The sequence below is a fragment of the Rissa tridactyla genome, chromosome 18 (genome assembly GCF_028500815.1).
Source record: "Rissa tridactyla isolate bRisTri1 chromosome 18, bRisTri1.patW.cur.20221130, whole genome shotgun sequence".
NCBI lineage: Eukaryota > Metazoa > Chordata > Aves > Charadriiformes > Laridae > Rissa > Rissa tridactyla.
Window position 1 is genome coordinate 439,168 of NC_071483.1, and position 20,460 is coordinate 459,627.

At 61.2% G+C, this 20,460-nt stretch overlaps 3 protein-coding genes across 4 annotated transcripts; 2 read left to right on the top strand and 1 right to left on the bottom strand.

Moving 5' to 3' along the window:
- Positions 1-57: 57 nt before the first annotated feature.
- On the top strand, positions 58-11,868 carry RNF19B (ring finger protein 19B). The gene is made up of 9 exons (XM_054223348.1): positions 58-798; positions 5,252-5,457; positions 7,047-7,191; positions 7,664-7,826; positions 8,460-8,574; positions 9,078-9,218; positions 9,494-9,701; positions 10,485-10,616; positions 11,098-11,868. The coding sequence occupies exons 1-9, from the start codon at positions 212-214 to the stop codon at positions 11,564-11,566; spliced, it is 2,166 nt and encodes a 721-aa protein (XP_054079323.1). The 5' UTR covers positions 58-211; the 3' UTR covers positions 11,567-11,868.
- A 1,255-nt stretch (positions 11,869-13,123) lies between these two features.
- TMEM54 (transmembrane protein 54) lies at positions 13,124-15,189 on the top strand. Its single transcript, XM_054223355.1, has 6 exons — positions 13,124-13,136; positions 13,733-13,926; positions 14,309-14,368; positions 14,544-14,732; positions 14,813-14,947; positions 15,097-15,189. The coding sequence occupies exons 1-6, from the start codon at positions 13,124-13,126 to the stop codon at positions 15,187-15,189; spliced, it is 684 nt and encodes a 227-aa protein (XP_054079330.1).
- A 731-nt stretch (positions 15,190-15,920) lies between these two features.
- Positions 15,921-18,008, bottom strand: HPCA (hippocalcin). Of its 2 annotated transcripts, none has more exons than XM_054223683.1 (3): positions 17,356-18,008; positions 16,373-16,480; positions 15,921-16,081 (listed from the first exon to the last, which is right to left on the bottom strand). In XM_054223683.1, the coding sequence occupies exons 1-3, from the start codon at positions 17,513-17,515 to the stop codon at positions 15,984-15,986; spliced, it is 366 nt and encodes a 121-aa protein (XP_054079658.1). In that variant the 5' UTR covers positions 17,516-18,008; the 3' UTR covers positions 15,921-15,983. The 2 variants fall into 2 exon arrangements, with proteins under 2 accessions (XP_054079658.1, XP_054079657.1); XM_054223682.1 differs by having other exon boundaries at positions 16,373-16,478; positions 17,138-18,008.
- Positions 18,009-20,460: the final 2,452 nt, after the last annotated feature.

Consider the following 20,460-nt stretch of genomic DNA (forward strand, 5'->3'; position numbering starts at 1 on the left):
CGGCCGGGCGGGGCGGGGCGGGGCGCGGCGCATGCGCAGTGGGCGGGGCGGGGCGGGGCGGGGCCGCGCTCACCGGCGGCGGGGCCGCTGTCGTTGCAGCGCGGCGGAGGCAGCACCGGGCGGGACGCGGTGCCCGGAGCCCCCCCGATCCCCGGAACGACCCTCACCGCAGGCCGACACCGTCGATTGGCAGCCACCGGCGCCGGTCGCCATGGGCTCCGAGCGGGACTCTGAATCGCCGCGCTCCTCCTCCATCCACTCGGCCGCCGCCAAGTGCCCGAAGCCCGGTCGCCGCCGCCGCCTCTCCTTCCAGAGCGTCTTCTCCGCCGCCGCCGCCTCCGCCGCCGGCGGCCGCCGCCGCGCCAAGGCCGAGCCGCCTCCCGCCGCCCCGCCGCCGCCTCCCGCCGCCCCGCCAGCCCCGCCGCCGCCGCCGCCGCCGCCGCCGCCGCCGCCTCCGCCGCCCCTCGAGGAAGCCCCGGTGGTCCCGGAGGGTGGCGGCGAAGAGGAGCTGGAGTGCCCGCTGTGCCTGGTGCGGCAGCCGGCGGAGAACGCCCCCCGGTTGCTGTCGTGTCCGCACCGGTCGTGCGGGGCCTGCCTGCGGCAGTACCTCCGCATCGAGATCACCGAGTCCCGCGTCAACATCTGCTGCCCCGAGTGCAGCGAGCGCCTCAACCCCGCCGACATCCGCCGCCTCCTCCGCGACTCCCCGCACCTCGTCGCCAAGTACGAGGAGTTCATGCTGCGCCGCTGCCTCGCCGCCGACCCCGACTGCCGCTGGTGCCCGGCCCCCGACTGCGGGTGAGTCCCGGGGCGGTGCTGTCCCCTCTCGTCGGGGGCACCTGGGGAGGGAGGGGACCCGCTGTCCCCGCAGGGTGCGGTCCCCTCCGTCCTGGGACGCCTGGGGAGGGGGGGAACCCGTTGTCCCTATAGGGTGTTGTCCCATCCATCCGTCCTGGGACAGCCTGGGGAGCAGGGACCCGCTGTCCCCATAGGGTGCTGCTCCATCCGTGTGTCCTGGGATGGCTCAGGGAAGGGAGACCCCCACCCTGGTGGGGTGCTGCCCATCCCCAGCAGGTCGTGGGGATGGCATCCCACCCACTGTCCTGCTGGGGTGCTCCCTGTCCCCACCTGGGTCCCAGGACAGCACGGGGGGGTGCTCCCCCCCAGTGAGGTGCTGCTGCTGCTGACACACACTTCTGGTCCTGCTGAGCCCCATGGAGAGCCCTCATTGCAGGTGTTCTCTGCTTGCTTGTCAGCAGTCTCTTCAGGACAGTTGGTGGGGCTTGGGTACCAAAATGACACTCTGTCTGTCCCTGTTACCTTGCCAGAGCACTAGGATTTGACCTTGGGGATTGTGGAAATACGAATTGGGTATGAGTGATAGGACTTGAAGGGGGTTTTAGCTGAGCCATCGTTTCCCTAATTTAAAAGAAAGCTTTTTTTCTGCACAAATGGGAAGCGTGGAGTTTCCCGGCCGCGTGTATTGCTGCAAGCCGTGGGGACAGAGCATGGGGACACCCTGCAGCTTCCACGGTGGGGAAGAAGGAACCGTAAACGGTCACTTTTTCCCAGTGAGGACATGAATAGATGGCACAGAGGAGTGATGTTGACTCATTATCCATTGCCCAAGTGAGGAAATGTCTGTCCAGAAGTCAGCCCAGCCAAGCTTGATGACTTTGTAGTTATCTGTGTGTTGCTTTCATTTTCTCTTCTCCTTTCCTTCAAATGAACTCTGTGAGGTTTCTGTTTGAGCATAAGCCAAAGCTGCCTGGAAAAGGGCTTTGTTCGGGAAACTTAGAGAAGTGCTGTGAAGTTTAGCTATAGCTCAGCTTGGATCGCAATTCTGGGTAGCGAGAACATGAAAGGAAAGTTTGACCTAGTAGTCGGAACGGAAAGTGTGGTGGGAGGGTTGTGAAGATTTAATCAGAGCATTGTAGCAGCCTTTCTATGCAAATCGGCTAACCTGGCTCAGGTTACCCATTTCGCAGCCTCTGAGCATCCCTGTGCAAGGGCTTGTTTTTTCAGAGGGACACGTTAACAGCGAACAACAGCTTTGCTCCTTTCTGAAGCAAGATGAGTGCTAGATCTTGATATTTCTGTGTCACTAGGGATGGGATCAGGGAGGCTGGAGGAGGTTATGCTGCCCAGAGAGCAACACCAGAGGGAATGGGAATGCCCCTGCTGTTAACCAGCTAGAGAAAATCCGGTTCCTGCTTACCGAATCTCAGCTCTTTGGCTGCTGTGATATTTATCTGTGTTCAGGATAAGGTGTAAACGCAACGTACGTCACCCAGGCTGTCTGGTTGGAAGGAGCCGGTCCCAGCCCGGCCTGGAGGGTGTTGTCTCTTCAACAGTAGCCCAGGCTGAGTCTGCTCCGGCCGTGGCTTTGGGCAGACCGGTGTCACACACAGCTCTTTGTGTGAGAAAAAGCCTCCTCCCTGGTCAGCCTGCGAGGGCAGACAGGCGACGGGCACGAGCATCCTCCTCTGGGCTGCCCAGCAGAAGCAAGAAGTGACCCTGGGGCTGCTGGAGACCAGGCAGCTCTCATGGACCAGTGCTGCCAGTGTGTCTGCGGCACTCGAACAAAGGCTGTTGGAATCAGCCCTCTGTCAGGGAGAGGAATTAATCACACTATTCATTCTTCCCAGCGAGCTTGTGTCGCTGTGCTTATGTAAAATCAGGGTATGAATTATTTACAGCGGGCTTTCCCACCGTAGTAGTGCCGGTGTACCGAGTTGGAGCATAGGGCTGGGGACACGGCGATGCTCGGCACTGGGTGTCACCCACCGCCGAGGTGACGGCAGCGAGGGGCTGCTGGGGGATGGCGGACAAAACCCTGGGCGTGTGGCACGCAGCATCCTGTGCCTTTTCCATGTGTACCGCAGTCTTTCGTAAATGAAAGAGCTTGGTTGTGCTGCTGGGGAGGAGGAGGAGGAAGACCAACACAACACCGGTGCATGTTGCCATGGAAACACCGGTCAATTGATGCGCCATCAGTCGCAATACAAATCATTTTCTATGTTTGCAGCGTTTTTTTTTTCTTTTTTTTTTTCCCCCTGCTATGATCAGGTGGCATCGCTGTCTAGTGTTTGTCACACTGCATCTCTCCTAGAAGCTTGGGAGAATAACGGAACCTTGAAAGAAACGCAGCTGTGTAGGCTGAGCTGGGTGAATGAGGCAGGAGGCGACGGGTGAGGCTCTGACCCCCACGGAACTGCCGGAGGAGGGATGGAGACAACTCCCGGCCATCCAAGGAGCAGGCTGGGAATGATGCTGTGCGATTCCTGGGCTCTCGGGAAGACGCTCGCTGTCCTTGCTGCGTCGGGAGAAGTCAGTTTCCCTTTCCATCTGCTGGGGCTGCTTAAGGCAGTGATGTGTCCGAGGTCAGGTGAAGAGGGGGCGTGTGCTGCCCATCCGGATGCTGTCGTGGCTGGTGTTAAGCACATCGCTCCAACAGCCTCTTTCTAGTTGACCTTGAACTCGGAGATGTGTTATTTTTCCCTAATAGACGGTCACGCAGTTTGTTTCCCCACAGCTGTGGGCTTGTTCATGGTATTTGTCATTTCGGCTCTAGGAATAAAATATAAATGGTGACGATTCTCATTTCTCATAGGATTTGCTCCAGTGTCTTAAAAAAGCCCCACACCCTACATCTCTAGCGAGGGGCTAATTTGGAGCATGCGGTTGCTTAATCTGTTACACTGAGCTTTCCTGGCCCTCTGTTATGGTTTGAAATAGCAGCGTGTGGTAACACAGCTGGGCAGATGAGGCTTTTTTTTTTGGTGCCACGGGTGAGTCTTTGGCTGTATGATAGTGGCGGGGTAAGGATGCTTCATGGGATCTTCTCTAGAGAAGATGCATAGGAGTGAGTGTGGCTCAAGTTTGTCCCTCCCAAACCGTCTGTATGCCGTCTTTCCTCGAATATTGGCTTCACCTGCAGGAGCGCGCGGCCGTTGATGCAGGAGACCCTGCCGTCGTGCCTCCCGGCCCCGCGCTCGGCGCAGAGATGTTGTTTCTTTGGCGATTATGTCGTACCCTGGCAGGATGAAGTTGCTCAAACTCCCACGGGATATGAATCATTGTGGTATGACACATTCAGCGGTTCTCACGCTGCTGCCTCCAAGAAGAGGCAATACAACTCGAGCTACACAAAGCTCTAAATATAAAACCTTAAATAGGAGTTATTCTCCTCTGACCACTAGCAAAAATACTGAGGATGAACAACAAAAATATCCTTTGCCGTACTGGTGTCGCAGAAGTGGAAGGCGCTTCTGGAATTGCTCGGTTCAGCCCCTGCCAGTGGAAAGAGCCTCAGCCTAGATGACTGGAAGCCAGCTTTCCTGTGGCGGTGCTTGACGGGGACGCTTGGACTTTTGTGGGCAGAGCACACTTCCTTCTGGGAGCGTCACGCCGCTGTCAGAAGCGAGCTGGTTGGACCTGGCCCCCCCTCTCTCACACTTTAGGTTAGTTTTACTCCGGTTTTAGCTTACTCCGGAGGCAGAGCGTTGTTCTTCACTGCTCTTTAAAACAGGGAATTCCGTGGAGATCAACGAGAGCTTGTTTCTTGAGATAGCTAGACGTGGAAACCCCTGGTGCTGCACTTTTTTTAGAGTTATTCAGTTGATAGAAGTGCCCAGGACAACCTCAGCTTTCCTGGACTCCTCCGGGCCGTGTTGCAACCACCCATATGCCTGTCCTAAGGAACTGGGGGGCTGTTTAGCCGCAGGTGCCCGGAACGAGCAGCGTGAGCCTCCCCTCGGAGCCTGGACAGGCAGAAACAGCGAGCTGTCAGCAGGGCGCGCTGGGCAAGGCAGGTCTGGTCTGTGCGGATGGACAGTGAGAACTGCCAGCAGTCGTTGAGGAGGGAATTCAGTATCGTAAGCCGTCTGTATAAAAGCTATCTGCCCCGAGTAAGCCAATTAGCACTACTTAATTTCACAGCACTGGAGAGAGCAGGAATTTGCCTGGCGCAGGCTGCGGCACGGACAGTGATCGGAAAGATGGAGATGGGAGAGATGGGCTGACCTGCCCCGCAGGCTCCGTGGGCGAATTCACACATCCCTCGGCGTCGCCTGAGCTCTCACTGCAGCGTCTGCAGCTCTTCAGCTCCTCAGCCAGCTGCTTGGAGCAGAGCAGGGCAGCGGCAGCCTCCTGTGCCGCCCCTGGGCAGGCTGAATTAAAGGGATCACTGGCCTGTAGCTTGATAACGTTGTCTTCTGCTAATTCCCCCCATGTCTTCCTTCTCCCCCAGTTACGCGGTGATTGCCTACGGCTGTGCCAGCTGCCCCAAGCTGACCTGCGAGAGGGACGGCTGCCAGACGGAGTTCTGCTATCACTGCAAACAGATATGGCATCCCAACCAAACCTGCGACATGGCCCGCCAGCAGCGGGCACAGGCGCTCCGAGTACGGACCAAGCACACCTCAGGCCTCAGTTACGGACAGGAATCCGGGCCGGGTATGGATTCACACGTTTTTTAATATCCCCGTGAAACTGAGAAAGAGCCACCCGTGTCCCCAGCGCTGTCCTGTCAGGGCAGGGGGGTGTCAGTGCCCTGCGTGGCACAGCTGAGGGTCTCCAGCAGCCACCGGTGAAACTCAGAGTCATTTCCCCTTCTGGTGTGCGTTAGGACAAGCCCGGTGGGCTCCTCCAAAAATGCAACACACACCAGTAGGTGACGATGTGCTTTGGGTCCTTCCACGTGACGGCAGCCTCCCCTCATCCGCCCCAGCCAGGCTTGTGGCCCTTTTGATCTTGGATGTTCTCGCTTCTTGCTGCTCTAAACCCTGAACAAATAGGCGCTTTTTACCCTTACAGCTTCAAATTTGCCTGCTGCGGTAGTAAAGAGTAGCCTTCGTGCCTAGCTGAGCGTGGGGAGCCTCGCTCCGCGCGCTGTTAGGCGTTAGTAATGTCAGGTACAGGAAGAAATGCCAACCCACAGACTCCCACGCTGCCTGGTAGGAGCTGCTGTGTCGACCGAGTTAGCGTTCGTTAAAAATAACCGTATTATTGACTCTGGAAGTGGGCAGTGAGGCCATTTCATAAGGTCCCGCCCTACCCCCAAACAAACCCCCTTACTTTTCCTTCTGTGTCAGGAGCGAAAATGTTAATACGCTTACTTAGAATGGAGCTGTCGTGGGTGGTTCTGAGGTGGCTTCGTGGTATGTCGAGGTTCAACGTGCCCCAGTTAGAGGTGGACAGCACGGATACTACCGCAGCCTGCAGCACGAGCCGGCAAGCAAAAAATAGTTTCTGAGTTTTTACACCCTTTTAAAGGAGATCCCCGCCAGGAAGAGCACTCAGCCACTGAAAGGGAGGTTCTTGAGACAGCGGTTTTTCCCCACCCGGTTCTTGCTGGATTCAATGTGGTGATTAATAAGGTGCGAGCTGCTCTCAGCAGCTGGATTTCATATTGTCGAGTGTTGCCGAGGCTGCCAGCAAGGCCCTGAACCACAGCGCAGCCGTTGCCTAACTGTGACCAGGCGACGCTTGCATTAAGGAAGAGATGAAGGACCCTGACTCTGGGGCCTGGGGGCTGACAGCCTCGTCGCTGGCCCCCCGCCGGCAGCACAGACCCCATTCCCCTTGTGGCTGCTTTTGAGGGCCAGGTTCGGAGTTTCTCCGATGCCGCCTTCTCCCGATCGTTGTGTTGTTCTTGGCTTGTGAATCACCTCAGTGGAGCAATTTAATAATGGTTCGTTCTTGCGCTGTTGCCTTGGTTAGCACAGGGCAGGTAGGACTTGTTCCCAGCATTTAAGCGTGTTCTGGAATACATCCCATTTAAGGCTAGAAAAAGCTTGTAAAAGTGACTGCTGTTCTCAGTCCCCGCTGTCTGGGCGAATGGCTTTGGTGGGATCTCTCTCATCAATGTTATCGTCTCGCTCTGAAGATAAACTAAAGGCACAGCCGTCCCTGCTTTGTCTGTGGTGAGCGGAGGCCTTCTGCCCGCGCAGAAAACAAGAGTTTCAATCCGTAACGAGACCCCCCTCGTTGATTCTTCATGCTGGCAGCAGAGTCCAACTCAATCCCGTGCTTCCTCCCCGTAGCTGACGACATCAAGCCGTGTCCGCGCTGCAGCGCGTACATCATCAAGATGAACGACGGGAGCTGTAACCATATGACCTGCGCGGTGTGTGGCTGCGAGTTCTGCTGGCTCTGCATGAAGGAGATCTCGGATCTGCATTACCTCAGGTGAGGAGGGGAGTGGGACGCCGAGGTCCTGCCCGTGGGGTAGCACGAGCTTCTCTGAGGCTGGTTGGAGGAGCTCAGTTCTTGCGTGGGCCTTTCATCCTCCTGACTTTCCAATCAGTCACTAAAACTTTCTTCTTTCTGACCCGGAGAGCTGAACTTTCTCCCCACATCACAGCAGGAGGATGCTCTTCCGCACCGAGAAAAGCTCCTCCTGATACAGTTGCATTTGAGAACACTTAGCGTATCGGATATTAAACATAATCCCGGTGGCGTGATAATCACCTTAATGAGGAAATTAGTCTTGATGGGGGGGAAAAAAAGAGGGAAAGCCTTTTTTTTTAATGTTGTTTAACCACTTCCCAAGTTTTGGGTTTTGTTCACGTGGAAGTCGAACTTGCGGTTCTCAGGAGCGCTGAGGAATTGCTGTGGTGTTAATGCCATTTTTTAAATTTTTTTTTTCCCTTCCATTAAGCCCCTCTGGCTGTACATTCTGGGGCAAAAAGCCATGGAGTCGTAAAAAGAAGATTCTCTGGCAGCTGGGCACGTTGATCGGCGCTCCTGTAGGCATTTCCCTCATCGCTGGCATTGCCATCCCTGCCATGGTCATTGGCATCCCCGTGTACGTGGGGAGGAAGGTGAGTGTGGAGAGCAGAAGGCTGGAGCTGAAGGGTTTGGGGCGTTCTCCGTACTCAAGGCATCCGACCAGAAATTTAGAGCTGATATGAAGGGTGGATCTTGTCATAGAACCAAGACTCAGTTGTCTCTTCTAAACCTTGTCTTATCTCCTGGGCTTTGTGTGGGGAGAGGGAAGGTGGTGGCTGATAGCCCTTCGGGCTGAAGTCCTCTCACACGCATTTTGCGTTGCTCTTGTGCCTCTGCCTCGAACCAGCAGCAGCCAAGGAGAATCCTGGTCATTTTAAGCCTGATGATGGGCTCTACGGGACAGTGGCTGGACTTGCACAAGTCGCTCGTGTTTCGATGCTGACCTGCTGCCCCAAAGCGCGTCATGCTGTTGTGTGTCTGCGCTGATAAAGAGGCGCGGAGAGGGAAGAAATGGCCTGTCAGCACTGTCTTTGTAGCTGCTGCCTTTTCTTAAACACAGACCCACCTGCTAGATCTGGTCTGTGAGGAGATCTGTGGTCAAGATGAGGTTCTTTACGGACTAATGCTGCTGACAAGGCTGTAAAAACACAAGCTTATTAATGTCTTTTGCTGGTATGTGCTCATGGCTGGGCTCCGTTCTCACCTGGTGCTTCTCCTTCCACCAGATCCACAGCAGGTACGAGGGAAAGAAAACCTCTAAGCACAAGAGGAACTTGGCCATTACTGGTGGGGTCACCCTGTCTGTCATCGCCTCTCCAGTCATCGCCGCTGTCAGTGTTGGTAAGTGGGCACAGTCCCTTTCCCTTCTGGTGGGCCAGTAGTCACCGAGACAGATGGGTAGCCCAGCCCTGGGAGGTGGGGGGATCGCCGAAGGGCGGTTTGCAGACTGCTGCCCTGTGCTCGTCTGGGCACGTCCCTGCGTGTCACATCCCGCTTGCGTGTCCTCAGGTGCTGGATTTGTCCTGGACCCCCGCTGCCCGTGCCGCAGCCCGTAGTGGAGTCCCTCGGCACACAGAGCTGTCTCTTACCCACCCACTGGTTTGGTGGCTGATGTCTTGGGGGTTCAGCTGGGGCTGTCTGTGCTCCTGGGGTTCCCTCGTTCTGCACTGCAGCAGCACAAATGAAGGGCTCCTCCACCGTCTGTCTCTTGTAAACTAGGACCTTTCTGTGTTAAAAGCAGAGCAAACGCAACTGGGAGAGTCCCTGCCCCAAAGAGTCCCTTCTGTCTGCCCAGCACAGCTCAGCCTTAAGCTCCTCTTAACTCAGGGCATCCCACTCTCCAGGAATTGGAGTCCCCATCATGCTGGCTTACGTCTACGGCGTTGTGCCCATCTCGCTGTGCCGGGGCGGTGGCTGTGGAGTGAGCACCGCCAATGGAAAGGGTGTGAAAATCGAGTTTGACGAAGACGACGGACCAATCACAGGTACTGTGTGATAACTGGTGAAGGGAAGGGGGTGAAGCAAGACCCTGGCGTTGCCTCTTGTAATGAAATGGCAGCGGGGCTTAACGTTTCCCAAATCCGAACATCTCTCTCTTGCTGGGTTTTCCTTCGGTCTTCTGCTGGTGAGCAAAACCTCAGCTCTTGGTTGCCCTGGAAGAGGCAGGCTGAGACAGGCGCTGACCCCCAGCCCTGCCAACTCCACCACAGCCCGACGGTTCCCTCGCTGATCCCAATTCCTGTGCCGTTCTTCCCCGCAGTGGCTGACGCCTGGCGAGCCCTGAAGAACCCCAGCATTGGCGAAAGCAGCATTGAGGGTCTGACCAGTGTGCTGAGCACCAGCGGCAGCCCCACCGACGGGCTCAGCGTGATGCAGGGCAACTACAGCGAGACGGCCAGCTTCGCCGCCCTCTCGGGCGGCACCCTCAGCGGTGGTGTCCTCTCGGGAGGCAAGGGGAAGTACAGCAGGTAACCGAGCTCACGGGCACAGCAAGAACAGGGCAGCGGCGCCCAAGACCTGTGCTGGTCGAGCATACTTATTTTGGGGAGCTCAGTGACTGTGAGCCATCCTTCTTTGCCTTGGGAGTCACGTCCTAGTATTTTTACTTCTTACTCTGTTGTAGAATAACTAGTCCCAGCAGGCCAGGCTACTTCTGGAGCCAGTGCTAGGCTGGTTCTTGCAAGGAGGACAAAAGATAAGCTTCTGTCCCTACTGAGCTCCTTGAAACTGCGGAGCTGATGCTTCAGGTTAATTGGGAAGAGCGCAGAGGTGCCTCCGTGGCCTGCTTAAAGATCTTCCAGTCCCCTTGTCCCGGCCTACGGGTTTTGATGTTTCCTGTTCTTTGGTGGCCTACAGCAAGCAGGGTCGCTGCTTTCCAAGTCGGAAGGTTACACCACAGTTTTCCTCCAAACTTGCCTGTGAGTCAGTTTGCTGGGTAATTAGAGACGCGTGTTGATACGGCAGCCAGGATATAATCATGGCTGTGCGCTAGATCTGTGGAAATCTGTTCTTCACAGGAATTGCGTGAGTCATACATATAAACACAACTTTACCTTCGTCATGGAAAACAGAATGGGTTCACCTAAATGGAGCCAAAAATGAGACTAAATGAGAGGAACCATTGGGGTTAAACGTCATGCCGAGCTCAGCCGGCACAGAGGGCTCTCTTGCTTTCCCGTGATGAACGGTGACTGGTTGGTGCTCCTCGGAGACCATCTAAGGCGTTTCTGAGGAATCTTCCTCTCTTGCAGGCTAGAAGTTCAGGCAGATGTCCAGAAGGAGATTTTCCCCAAAGACTCGGTCAGCTTAGGGGCTATCAGCGACAACGCCAGCACTCGAGCCATGGCTGGTTCCATCATCAGCTCCTACAACCCCCAGGACAGGTAGGAGGACATGCGATGGTGAGAAGAGTGTTGGTAGTGGGTGTCCTGGAAGAATCTGTGCTCTGTGAGGCGCTGCTGGGGGTGGCGAGGTGACTGGAGTTGTACCAGCCTGCGCTTCCGGAGCGGGCAAGTGGATCGATCCCTTTACTCACACAGGAGGAGGACTGGGATAATCTGGGAGCAGCCTCCATGCATGGGTGGTGTGAAGGCTGAGGGGATCTGCAGCCCAGGACCCTCGAGGTCTGTTCCTGGCTACTCGCGGAGACTCTGGTGCTTTCCCAGTTCAGTTCCTGGCTCACAGCCTGGGGGTGAACTCGGCTGAGCAGCGAGTGCTGTTGTTTCCCCGATGCCGTGGGGTGATGAGCAGCATCTTGCTCGTGTCTGGGAAGCGCGGTCTTCCCGGTACAGTGATGCAGTGCCCGCTGGGGACCCAGTCGAACCCAGTAACTGCCCAGCAACGCACTGGTGCTTGTCTCTGCAGGGAGTGCAATAACATGGAGATCCAGGTGGACATCGAAGCCAAACCAAGTCACTACCAGCTGGCCAGCGGCAGCAGTACGGAGGACTCTCTGCACGTCCACACCCACATGGCAGAGAATGAGGAAGAGGAGGAGGAGGAGGAAGAGGAGGGTGAGCAGGAGCAGACGTGCACACACCAAAGCTGTGAGCAAAAGGACTGCATTGCCAGCAAAACCTGGGACATCACCCTGGCCCAGCCTGAGAGCATACGGAGCGACCTGGAGAGCTCCGACAGCCAGTCGGACGACGTGCCAGACATTACCTCGGACGAATGCGACTCCCCCCACTCTCAGACTGCCGCGGGCTGCCCACAGACCCCCAGAGCTAGAGGTGCCGAGAGCCCAAGTGCCCACCTGAGCCACTGTGCCCAAGCCGAGGGCTGCAGGCTGGATGAAATGGTCAAGCTGGAGTGCATCGAAGCCAGAGTATGAAGTGGCCTCCGGCTGTGAAAAGCACACTCGCTGTCATTGCATCTTTTGGGGCAGGGTTGTGTCCGTGTTGGCTTCTGTCTGCGATTCTCCAGCTGGCTCCCCAGCCTCGCCTCGGGGAGCTGCTGTTTCTTACGTGACAAAAAAGAAAAAGGAAAAAAAAAAAATATCCCCCGCCCTCTTTTTGTTTTAATTTATTGGTTCAAGCTCTGTGAGGTGCGTAAGAGTGTAAATATGTACGTGTGTCTGTATGTCTGCAAACATCCTAAGGGACTATTTGAATAAAGACTCTGGTTGTCATTCGACTCGCATCCAGCTCCTCCTTTCCCAAGGTGCACGGTGAAATCCTCTGCCTGCCTTTGCCCTTTGCTCAGCCGTTTGTAAACGCTGCCCCAGCCCAAGGCACGGGGAAAATGGGGGCATCTCCTCTTCTGCCTCTGGGGAGGGGGTGTGACAAGGGGACGGGGACGGCGCGGTGCCGGGCAGGGCTGCGGTGGCCAGACCTGCTTTGTCCCGAAGCGGAGCTGTGTCAGTTCTCCCCGCTCCCTGGGCGGCAGAGCTGCGGACGGGTTCGGGGAGGGGAAGGATGGGCACTGATGCTGCGCTGAGCCCAATTCCTGGCGCCGCTGGGTGCAAGGGCTCCGAGGAGGCCGAGGGCTGGGCCGGTGGCTCGGGCCGGGTGTTAGGGACAAGTGTCTTTGAGCCTCTGCCTGGACCAAGCCCTTCCCCAGACCCGTCCCGGGAGCCAGGACTGCGTTGCTGTCCCTGTAATTAAATTGTTGGTGCCTCATGTCTGTAACGAGCTTTGCAGAGAGCGTCGCTTAACAAGGACGTCCCGTGAGCGAGGGAGGGCTGCCCAAAGCACCCCCGCGTGAGCAGGGCTGGGCTGCTCTTCGCGCAGCCGCCTCGGCAAGCCCTTGTCCCCCGCCCCTCGCTCTCTCTTGCTGTCAGTAACTTCCCTTGGAAGCTTCATTTGGGCGTTTGCCACCAAACTGGCTCCTGAGTCACCTTCTGGGAGGTCAGCGCCAGCCCTGACCCCTCTGCTTTTCCCTCTCTGTGCGGGTCCATCCCTGGTACCTGACGATGCTGGTCTCTGGTCCAGCAGCATCCCACCCCCAGGGGCTTCCCCTTCCCAGACCCTCAGCCCTTGGACCTGCCTGGCCTGATCCCAGTCTGCCGCCACCGCTTTAGGGTGTTCGACCCGTGCGTGCTGGGGAGGCGGAGGTGGCGGTGATGGCTGGGGCAGGGGACGAGGCAGCGTGGTGTGGTGTATCGGCACAGCATGGCCGCCGGCTCGGCAGCAAGGGGAGCGCAGGGGTGGGGACAGGGCTGCGCTTCCCCTCGGCGGAGGCAGGCGAAGGTGGAGTTATCCCTTTGTTCGTCCTGGGGAGCTGGTCCGACAGGAACTGGAGTGGCGGTGGGGTGCAGCAGGCGAGCTCCTCCGGTGGCCTGGTCCCACTCCCCGCCCTGATGGATCCGGCTGCCAACCCGGGGGCTGAAGGCAGAGCTGGTCCCGGGAGCATCCAGGGGCTCCGACGGCCGGATCCCGGCCCAACGAAGATGTGTCAAGTGGGTGAGTCTGGGTCTGGTGTGGTGATTGCGATGGGAGGGTGCCCCAGTGCTGTCCGTGGCTCCAGCGCTGCCTTCCGGCAGGGAAACTGAGGCAGGGAGGGAGGGCGGGGAGCCGAGGGGCAGGGACGGAGCTGGGCTGAGCACCCGGGTGACGGCAGGAGACCCACCCGGGGGGGGGTCCCGATGGTGGAACAGCCCCAGTGGTGCTGCGGTCACTCCTCAGACACCGAGAGCCAGCGCTGGAGCCGTCGTCGAGGGGCAGCTGCTCTCCCCAGAGCTTCCTCATCGCTCCGGGGATCCCATCCCTCCCCAGCCCCATCAGAGACGCCTGTCCCCGTGGCCGCTGGTCCCGCTCTGCCACCCTGGTCCCAGGAGAGCCGGCTGGAGCAGTGGTTTGCATACCTGGGCTACCAGTGGCTGCCACCACGTTGCCTCCTGCACCATCCCCCCACCAGCACGGGGCACATCCTCTGGGGCTGTCCCCAAATGTCCCCTGCCTGTGCTGAGTGTGGTGCAAGGGCAGGAGGGACAGCTCGGTGCCGGGCACCTCACACCGTGCAGCCTCCTCGCCCATCCCTCCTCTCCCCTCCATCTCAGGACACCTCGATCCCGGCAGCCACCAAAGAGTCCTCATGAAAACGGGCCTCATCCTCCTCATCATCGGGCACCTCAACTTCATCACCGGCGCCCTCGTCCACGGCACCGTCCTCCGCTTCGTGGTCAACGCCCGGGACGCCATCTCCCTGCAGTACGCTGTCGCCAACGCCGCCTCCGTCATCTCCGCGCTGCTGGTACCGGGGGCCATGGGGTGCATCTGGGGTAGATGCAGATATATGGAGGGTGGGCAGGAGGTGGGACGCGGGAGGATGCGGGATGGATGTGGGATGGATGTGGGATGGATGCAGGGTGGGCAGGAGGTAGGATGCGGGAGGATGTGGGATGGGCACTGCTCCATCTCCCCTTCCCTGCTCGAAATAAGCCTTTCTAGCACAAAGCGGGGGGGTTAAACGCACAGGGATTTTGGGTGGAGGCTGGGGGAGATGAAGCACTGCCCCCCATGATGCCGAATTGGCCGGGTAAGCTTTCAGGGACAATGTCAACAGGGAAAGGGGACTGACGTCCCTGGGTTGGGCGAGCACCAGGCATCGCTGACCTCCCCGCGCTTCCTCGCAGACCATCTCCTGTGGAATTGCTGCCCTCATGCTGTCCCGGTACCTCGCCCCCGCCGCCCTCGTAAGCACCCCCGGCCCCGCAGCCCCTCGCCCAGCACCCGGCAGGCGGCAGCCATCCCGCGGAGCGTGCACAGCCGCCACGTCCCCTCGCTCGGGGACTGTCCCCGGGGGGGCCTGGACAGGCGGCTGTGCACGGCCCTGCCTCGCCGTGCTGCCTCTTCTCTCTCCGGCTGCAGAAATGGGCGGTTTTCGCCCTGAGCGCCGGCAGCAGCCTGGGCTGCCTGTGCTGCCTGCTGGGGCTGGCCGTCTCCATTGGGCTGACGCTGGGTAGCCAGGGCCGGGCGCTGCTGGCCCCCTGCGCCGTCAGCGACATCACCCTTGCCCCCATCTCCCGCGAGTGTCCCTTCGATCCCACCCGTGTCTACGTGAGTCCCCCGTGGGCTGTGGGTGCCAGCACTGGGGATGGGGGGGGCGTGCGGGGACCCCATGCCCCGTGTGTCCGCAGAGCTCCACGCTGTCCCTCTGGGCCATCTCCCTCCTGCTCGACTCCATGGAGATCATCTTCGGCACCCGCTGCCTCCTGCTCACCCTCGACCTGCTCCGCCTCGGCTGCTGCTGCCGCGGGGCGCACCGCAGGAAGGTGACTCCTGGTCCCCGGGCTCGGCACCGACCCGCTCCCATGCAGGGACGGACCCGTCTGGGCTCGGGGGCTCCGGGATAGGGGTAGGACTTGCCAGCCCAAAGCTCTCGGCCCCCGGTCCCGCTCTCAGCAGTCTCTCTGGCTTGCAGGTCTCCTTGCAGGCAGCCCCCGTGGAGAGCCCTGACCCCGGGCAGTGCCTGGGCTTGCTGAGGCTGGACAGTGTGGAAACGGCCCGGCTCTGAGCAGGGCTCGAGGGCCAGCCCCACGGATGGCAGCCCTGCCCTGCCCCAGCATCTGCACAGCCCCACGGCGGGACCCGGCTGCCCCCCAGCCCGGTTATCGGGTGGACACATCCCCTGGACGCCGCCATCCGGGACCTGTGAGCCCGTCCCCATGGCCTCGGGCTGCCTGGGGCTGCGGTGAGGGAGGCGACTGGGCTGGATCTGGACCCTGCGGGGAGAAACTTTCCCCTCGGCGTCGACGGTCCCTTTCCCACCGCTGACTGCACTGACACAAACTTTATTCTGCAGGTATTAAAAGACCAGAAGCGTGTCCCCTCCCCGCGGCCCCCACCCGTGTGCCAGCCGTGGGGCTGTGGGGAAGGGGCTGGCCCGGCCCCGCGGCCGTGGCAGTGTGTGCATGCGTGGGGGGTGCTGGGGGGCCCCTGAGCCCCCGGGTCTTTGTCCCCTGCGCCCACCGGAGATGCAGCGGTGGCTTCACCACCAGCCTTTCCCACCGGGCTGGGCTGTCCCCCTGCTCCGAGTCCCCGACGCTGGTGGGGGACCGTCCTCGCTCGGGGCAGACCCTGCCTCCATCCTTCCGCCGGTCGAGCCAGGGCAGGAGCCCCCCCGGCAATGGGCACTGTCCCCCCTCGGCTCCCCCTTGCCCCAGCCTCAGCCGGGCTCCAGCTCTTTCCCCATGGGGGGCCGTGGGGGGCTCGGTGGCGGGGGCCGCAGGGCAGGGGACAGCGGTGGTGGCCGACTGCAGGGTGGGGCGATGGTGGGGGGCTGTGGGGTGCTGTGGGGGTCTGTGGGGCTCAGAGCTGCACGGCGCCGCTGGGGTCGCACTGCAGCAGGCGCACGATGGACGGGTCGCTCTTGGCACCTTTGATGAACTCCTCCAGCGAGAGCTTGCCTGCGGGGGGGACACACGTCTCAGCGTGGTGGCCACCACCCTACCCGGGGTGCGCACACGGGACCGGAGACCTCCCGGCACGCACCACGGACGCCCACCTGCCCGGGATGAGCACCCCTGGGGTCCGGTCCCGGCCGCGGGAGCCCCCTGAGCCCCTCCGGCTGCCGGGGCTCCCCCCGGCCACGCCGACGGACGTGAGCCATTTAATCAGCGTGCGTGCGGCTCCTTCTAAGACCCCCAGATTTAGCCATGAGACCTTTCCCTTAATCCCCTCCATCTCCTCTCATTTACCGTCGTTATTAGTATCCATCTGTCGGAAGATTTTTTCCGTTCTTTTCTCCGGAGTCGATTCATCTTCAGGCATGTTCATCACAGAGGAGACCATTTTGTAGATGGCCTGGGAGAGGGAGACGGGGATGAGGGTGGGTGCGAGGTGGGTCCCTGTCATCACCCACCTGAGACGGGGGACGGAGCTCTGGGCTTCGCTGCCCTGGGAATGGCGTTTAACACCCTCCCGGTGCCATCAGGTTACGGGGGGCTTTAGCTGGGCTTTAGCTGTGGATGCCGGCGGCAGCCCCAGGCGAACAACCCGGCTGCGGGAGGCTGCTGGAGCCGCTCCTGCAGGGAGGGGATGCCCACCGAGATGCCACCCAACGGCCTCGACAGTCACCTTCCGATGCCACCAGGTCGCAGTTTGGGCAAGGAGAGCATCTCCTGTCGCTCTGCCAACAACATGTCCCTCCGCCCCGGGGCGCTCAGGGACGGCTGCGCACACCCAGCCCTCCCCAGGACCGCGGCGAGTGGGGCCAGCAGGCTGATGGGGTGACAAAGGGGTGTCCCCAGGACAGGGAAGGACCAGGGGATGCCCGGGATAGGCTGATCCCTGCAGAGCACAGTGAGTGGCTCTCTGCAGGCAGCGACAGGCTCCTGTCAAGCCTTGCACAGGGGGTGACGCAGGGTCCTGTCTGCATCCCGGGAGGCGACGGCCACCGTCACACCAAGGTGACACACGGGACCACACACCAGGGGCCGCAGCGGGGCAAGGGAGCCCGGTACCTGCACGATCTCCAGCATCTCCTCCCGGCTGATGTAGCCGTTGCCGTCCAGGTCGTACATGCTGAAGGCCCACATGAGCTTCTGCTCCAGCTTCCCGCGGGAGGTGACGCTCAGGGCGATGATGAACTCTCGGAAGTCGATGGTGCCATCGCCGTTGGTGTCGAAGGTGCGGAAGACATGCTCGGCGAACTTGGAGGCGTCGCCATAGGGGAAGAAGTTGGCGTAGATCTTCTTGAACTCCTCCACGTTGAGGATGCCGGAGGGACAGTCCTTCAGGAAGCCCTTGTACCAGCCCTGCAGCTCCAGGTCGGAGAACTCGGTGTTTTCCCGCAGGTCCTGGAGCATCTCGGGGCGCAGTTTGCTGTTCTGCTTCCCCATGACGCTGGGACACGCCAGCCGTCCCGGGGACGACGCTGCAGCAGGGCAGGCGCCTGGCCCGGCTCGGGGGGGTCCCTCTGCGCTACAGGAGGGGAGAGGGACAGGGCAGCGCTCCCTGGCAGCCCCCGGACACACGGGCGGACACGGACACCGATGCGGCCCCCTCCATCCCCGCCGTCCTCTCTGAGCCGTCGGGGTCAGCCCCGGGGACCACCCAGCGTCGGGCAGCGCCAGCCCCCTCGCATTTGCATAATAAGTCCTTATAGCTCATTTGCATAATATATAGGCGATACATAGCTGGCATCAGGAGGGCAGAGCAGCCTGGGGGAGGGGAAGGGGCTGGATTCGGCCCCGGCAGTGGGCTGGCTGGGGCTGTGGGTCCAGCCCAGGTTTGGGGCTGGCCGGATCTGGGTCAGCTCCCTTGGAGGGAGGGTTATTTTCAGCTCCTCCACTGCCTCCGTTAATATTTGATGCCTCTGGCTGGCACGGGAGCCCCAGGGAGGGCCGGGGGGTGCAGGTCTTTGCTCGGGATCCCCCCCCTGCCTCAGGGTGCTCACACCCCTGGGGGACCCGGAGCACCCCATCCTGCCGGGGCCACCCCCGAGGAGCGCAGAGGGGCTGGGAGGACGCCAGGGTGGGTGCCCAGCATCTGGCCACACACCCCGGGTGCTCACGCCGGGGGCTCTGGGGGGGACCTTGACCCGCTGCCCCCCACCCCAGGCTATGTTGTGGCCCCTGTGTGGGGATAGGATGGGCTCGGGGGGGTACACGGGTGCGTGGGGGGCTTCAGAGCCTGGAGCACCCGCTGTCTTACCCAGGGTAGAGAGGGGGCCCAGCACCCCTGAACCCCCTTCCTTCGGGATCACAGGGTGAACAGGACTCCCCAAGAGGAGCCCCCCAGCAGGGCTGGAACCCCCAGTCAGGCGGGACCGGGACCCCACAGCGTCTCTCCATCGCCCCCCATCACAGCCCCATCCCCACTCCAGCAGCCCAGGGGAGGATCTGCACGTCCCCACCCCGCTCAAGGGCCCCAGACGGGCCCCCCCGGGGCTGGCACGACCCCCAGCCCCATTGCCCGGGGGGGTTGTGCCCCCTCCCCACTGCCCGGGGCAGCTCCCGCCGCTGGGAGGGAAGCCCCCGGGGGGGTCAGCACCCCGAGAGGGGTTTGCAAGGACCCCCCCAAAGCGGGCACCTCCGGAAGGGTGGTTGGGCACCCCCAGGGAAGATGCTCCCAGGGCGGGGGGGCTACAGGGGATTTCCCCCAAACCGGGCACCCCCGGAGAGAAGGGGGCTGCCGGCGGCACACCCAAGGAAAGGTCCCCCCGGGGGGGTGGATTAAAGGACACCCCCGTAAAGATGTGGCGGAGCGGGAGGGGGGCACAGAGCATCCCCGATAAGACGTGGCGGGGCGGGGGGGGTTTCTGCAGCCGCCGGCGGGGAGGGACGTGCCCGGGGGCTGGGTATGTGCCGGTGCCCCGGTCCCCCCGGTCTCACAGTGCCCCCCGATTGCCCCCCCCGCCCCGGACCCCCATCCCCGCCGCCTCCTACCTGCCCGGGGACGAGCCGCCGCCGCCGCCGCCGTGCGCCAACGCAGCCGGGAGCGCCCGCCGGTAGTGCCCGCCGCAGCGCCGGGCTGCGGGGGGGCACCGGCTCCGGGGGGCACCGCCGCCGGGTGGGGCACCGGCGGCACCGGCAGCAGCCCCCCCCACCCCGCCCCGGGAATCTTCGCCCGCGCCGGGGCCCCACGTACCCCCCCAAACCCCCCGGGACACTGCCCCACGCAGCTCCCGGCCGTGGGGCTGGGGGTGCAGCCCCCGGTCCCCCCCCCAGCCGGGCTCTGGGGTGAGGGGGAGACCCCCATGGCACTGGGAAGGGCTGGGGCAGCTCTGGGAGCACTGGGGCGTTCTGGGACGCTGGGAGCACTGGGAGCGCTGGGAGCACACCGGCATTGCTGCGTTGGCACAGCAGAGCTGGGAGCCGGGGCCTCGAGCCACCTGCAGACCCTGACCCCCCCCCCACTGCGACATGTCCCTGGTCAGGTCTTCAAGGGCTCCGTTACAAATGTCACTTGTCCCTTCTGTGGGTGCCCTCCCGCCCCGGGCTGCCATGAGGCGGGTGGGATGGGGAAGCACAAGGGTGTGTGACACACAGAGCCCTGTGCGGGCGCCTCTTTGGGGACCACTCTCTCCACCACATGTCACCCCTGCCGTCACACCTGCCTGTCCCCATCCTGTCCCCTCGGAAAGAGCCGCTGCACCAGGACACGGGCCAGGGTGGTCCCCGCAGGGACAGAGCGAGCCAGGGGCCGCGGGGATCCCCCACACGTGCCTCGGGCATCCCCGGCTCCTGGGCACAAGCTTAGCCGTGACCTTCGCGTGGTGGCCCAAGAAGGTGCCAAGCCAAGTGTTCTGGGTCTAGAAGGGGACATTTTGAGTTGAGTGTCCCCGGCACGCGGCCCTGGGGACGCGATGTGGCATCCCAGCGTCCTCAGCCCTTCCAGGGGCTGGAGCAAAGCCGCTTTCGGCAGCTGCTCCCAGCACTGGGAAAAGGCTCTGGTGGAGACAGATGCTCACTGTAAGGAGGTGCCATTCCCGGCAGGTTTTCCTGCGTTCCTGCACCAGCTCCATCCATTTGCAAAGCCCAGGATTGTTCAGCGATGCCGCGGGGAGCAGATGGCGGGGGCAGATGGGAGGAAGAGGCACTCTTCTCCCAATTACACAGATAAACATGCATAAAGTGATTAAAGCCACAGCCCCGGCACTGGTCTGGGGGGGAATGGGGAAGGGACTGGGGTGGCTGCGGGAGAAGGGGGAGCTGGGGGGGAGGACCGCTTGAGAGATGCAGAATGTGGCTAATTCACCCCAAAATCTGCTGGGAACCGAGGTCAGTGGGGCTGAGAGGCTGCAGGTGCCTGTTGAGGGAGACCTGGCACCTCGGGGCCCAAA

Bases quoted from the DNA above. Each gene is read 5' to 3' on its own strand.
- RNF19B (XM_054223348.1), top strand. From the start codon at position 212: ATGGGCTCCGAGCGGGACTCTGAATCGCCGCGCTCCTCCTCCATCCAC. The intron at 7,827-8,459 runs GTGAGTGTGGAG...TCCTTCCACCAG, and splicing joins CCGTGTACGTGGGGAGGAAG to ATCCACAGCAGGTACGAGGG. The intron at 8,575-9,077 runs GTAAGTGGGCAC...CCCACTCTCCAG, and splicing joins CATCGCCGCTGTCAGTGTTG to GAATTGGAGTCCCCATCATG.
- TMEM54 (XM_054223355.1), top strand. The intron at 13,927-14,308 runs GTACCGGGGGCC...GCTTCCTCGCAG, and splicing joins CCGTCATCTCCGCGCTGCTG to ACCATCTCCTGTGGAATTGC. The intron at 14,733-14,812 runs GTGAGTCCCCCG...GTGTGTCCGCAG, and splicing joins TCGATCCCACCCGTGTCTAC to AGCTCCACGCTGTCCCTCTG.
- HPCA (XM_054223682.1), bottom strand. From the start codon at position 17,515: ATGGGGAAGCAGAACAGCAAACTGCGCCCCGAGATGCTCCAGGACCTG. The intron at 16,479-17,137 runs GTACCGGGCTCC...TCCCTCTCCCAG, and splicing joins AGATGCTGGAGATCGTGCAG to GCCATCTACAAAATGGTCTC. The intron at 16,082-16,372 runs GTAAATGAGAGG...TCCCCCCCGCAG, and splicing joins GATGGATACTAATAACGACG to GCAAGCTCTCGCTGGAGGAG.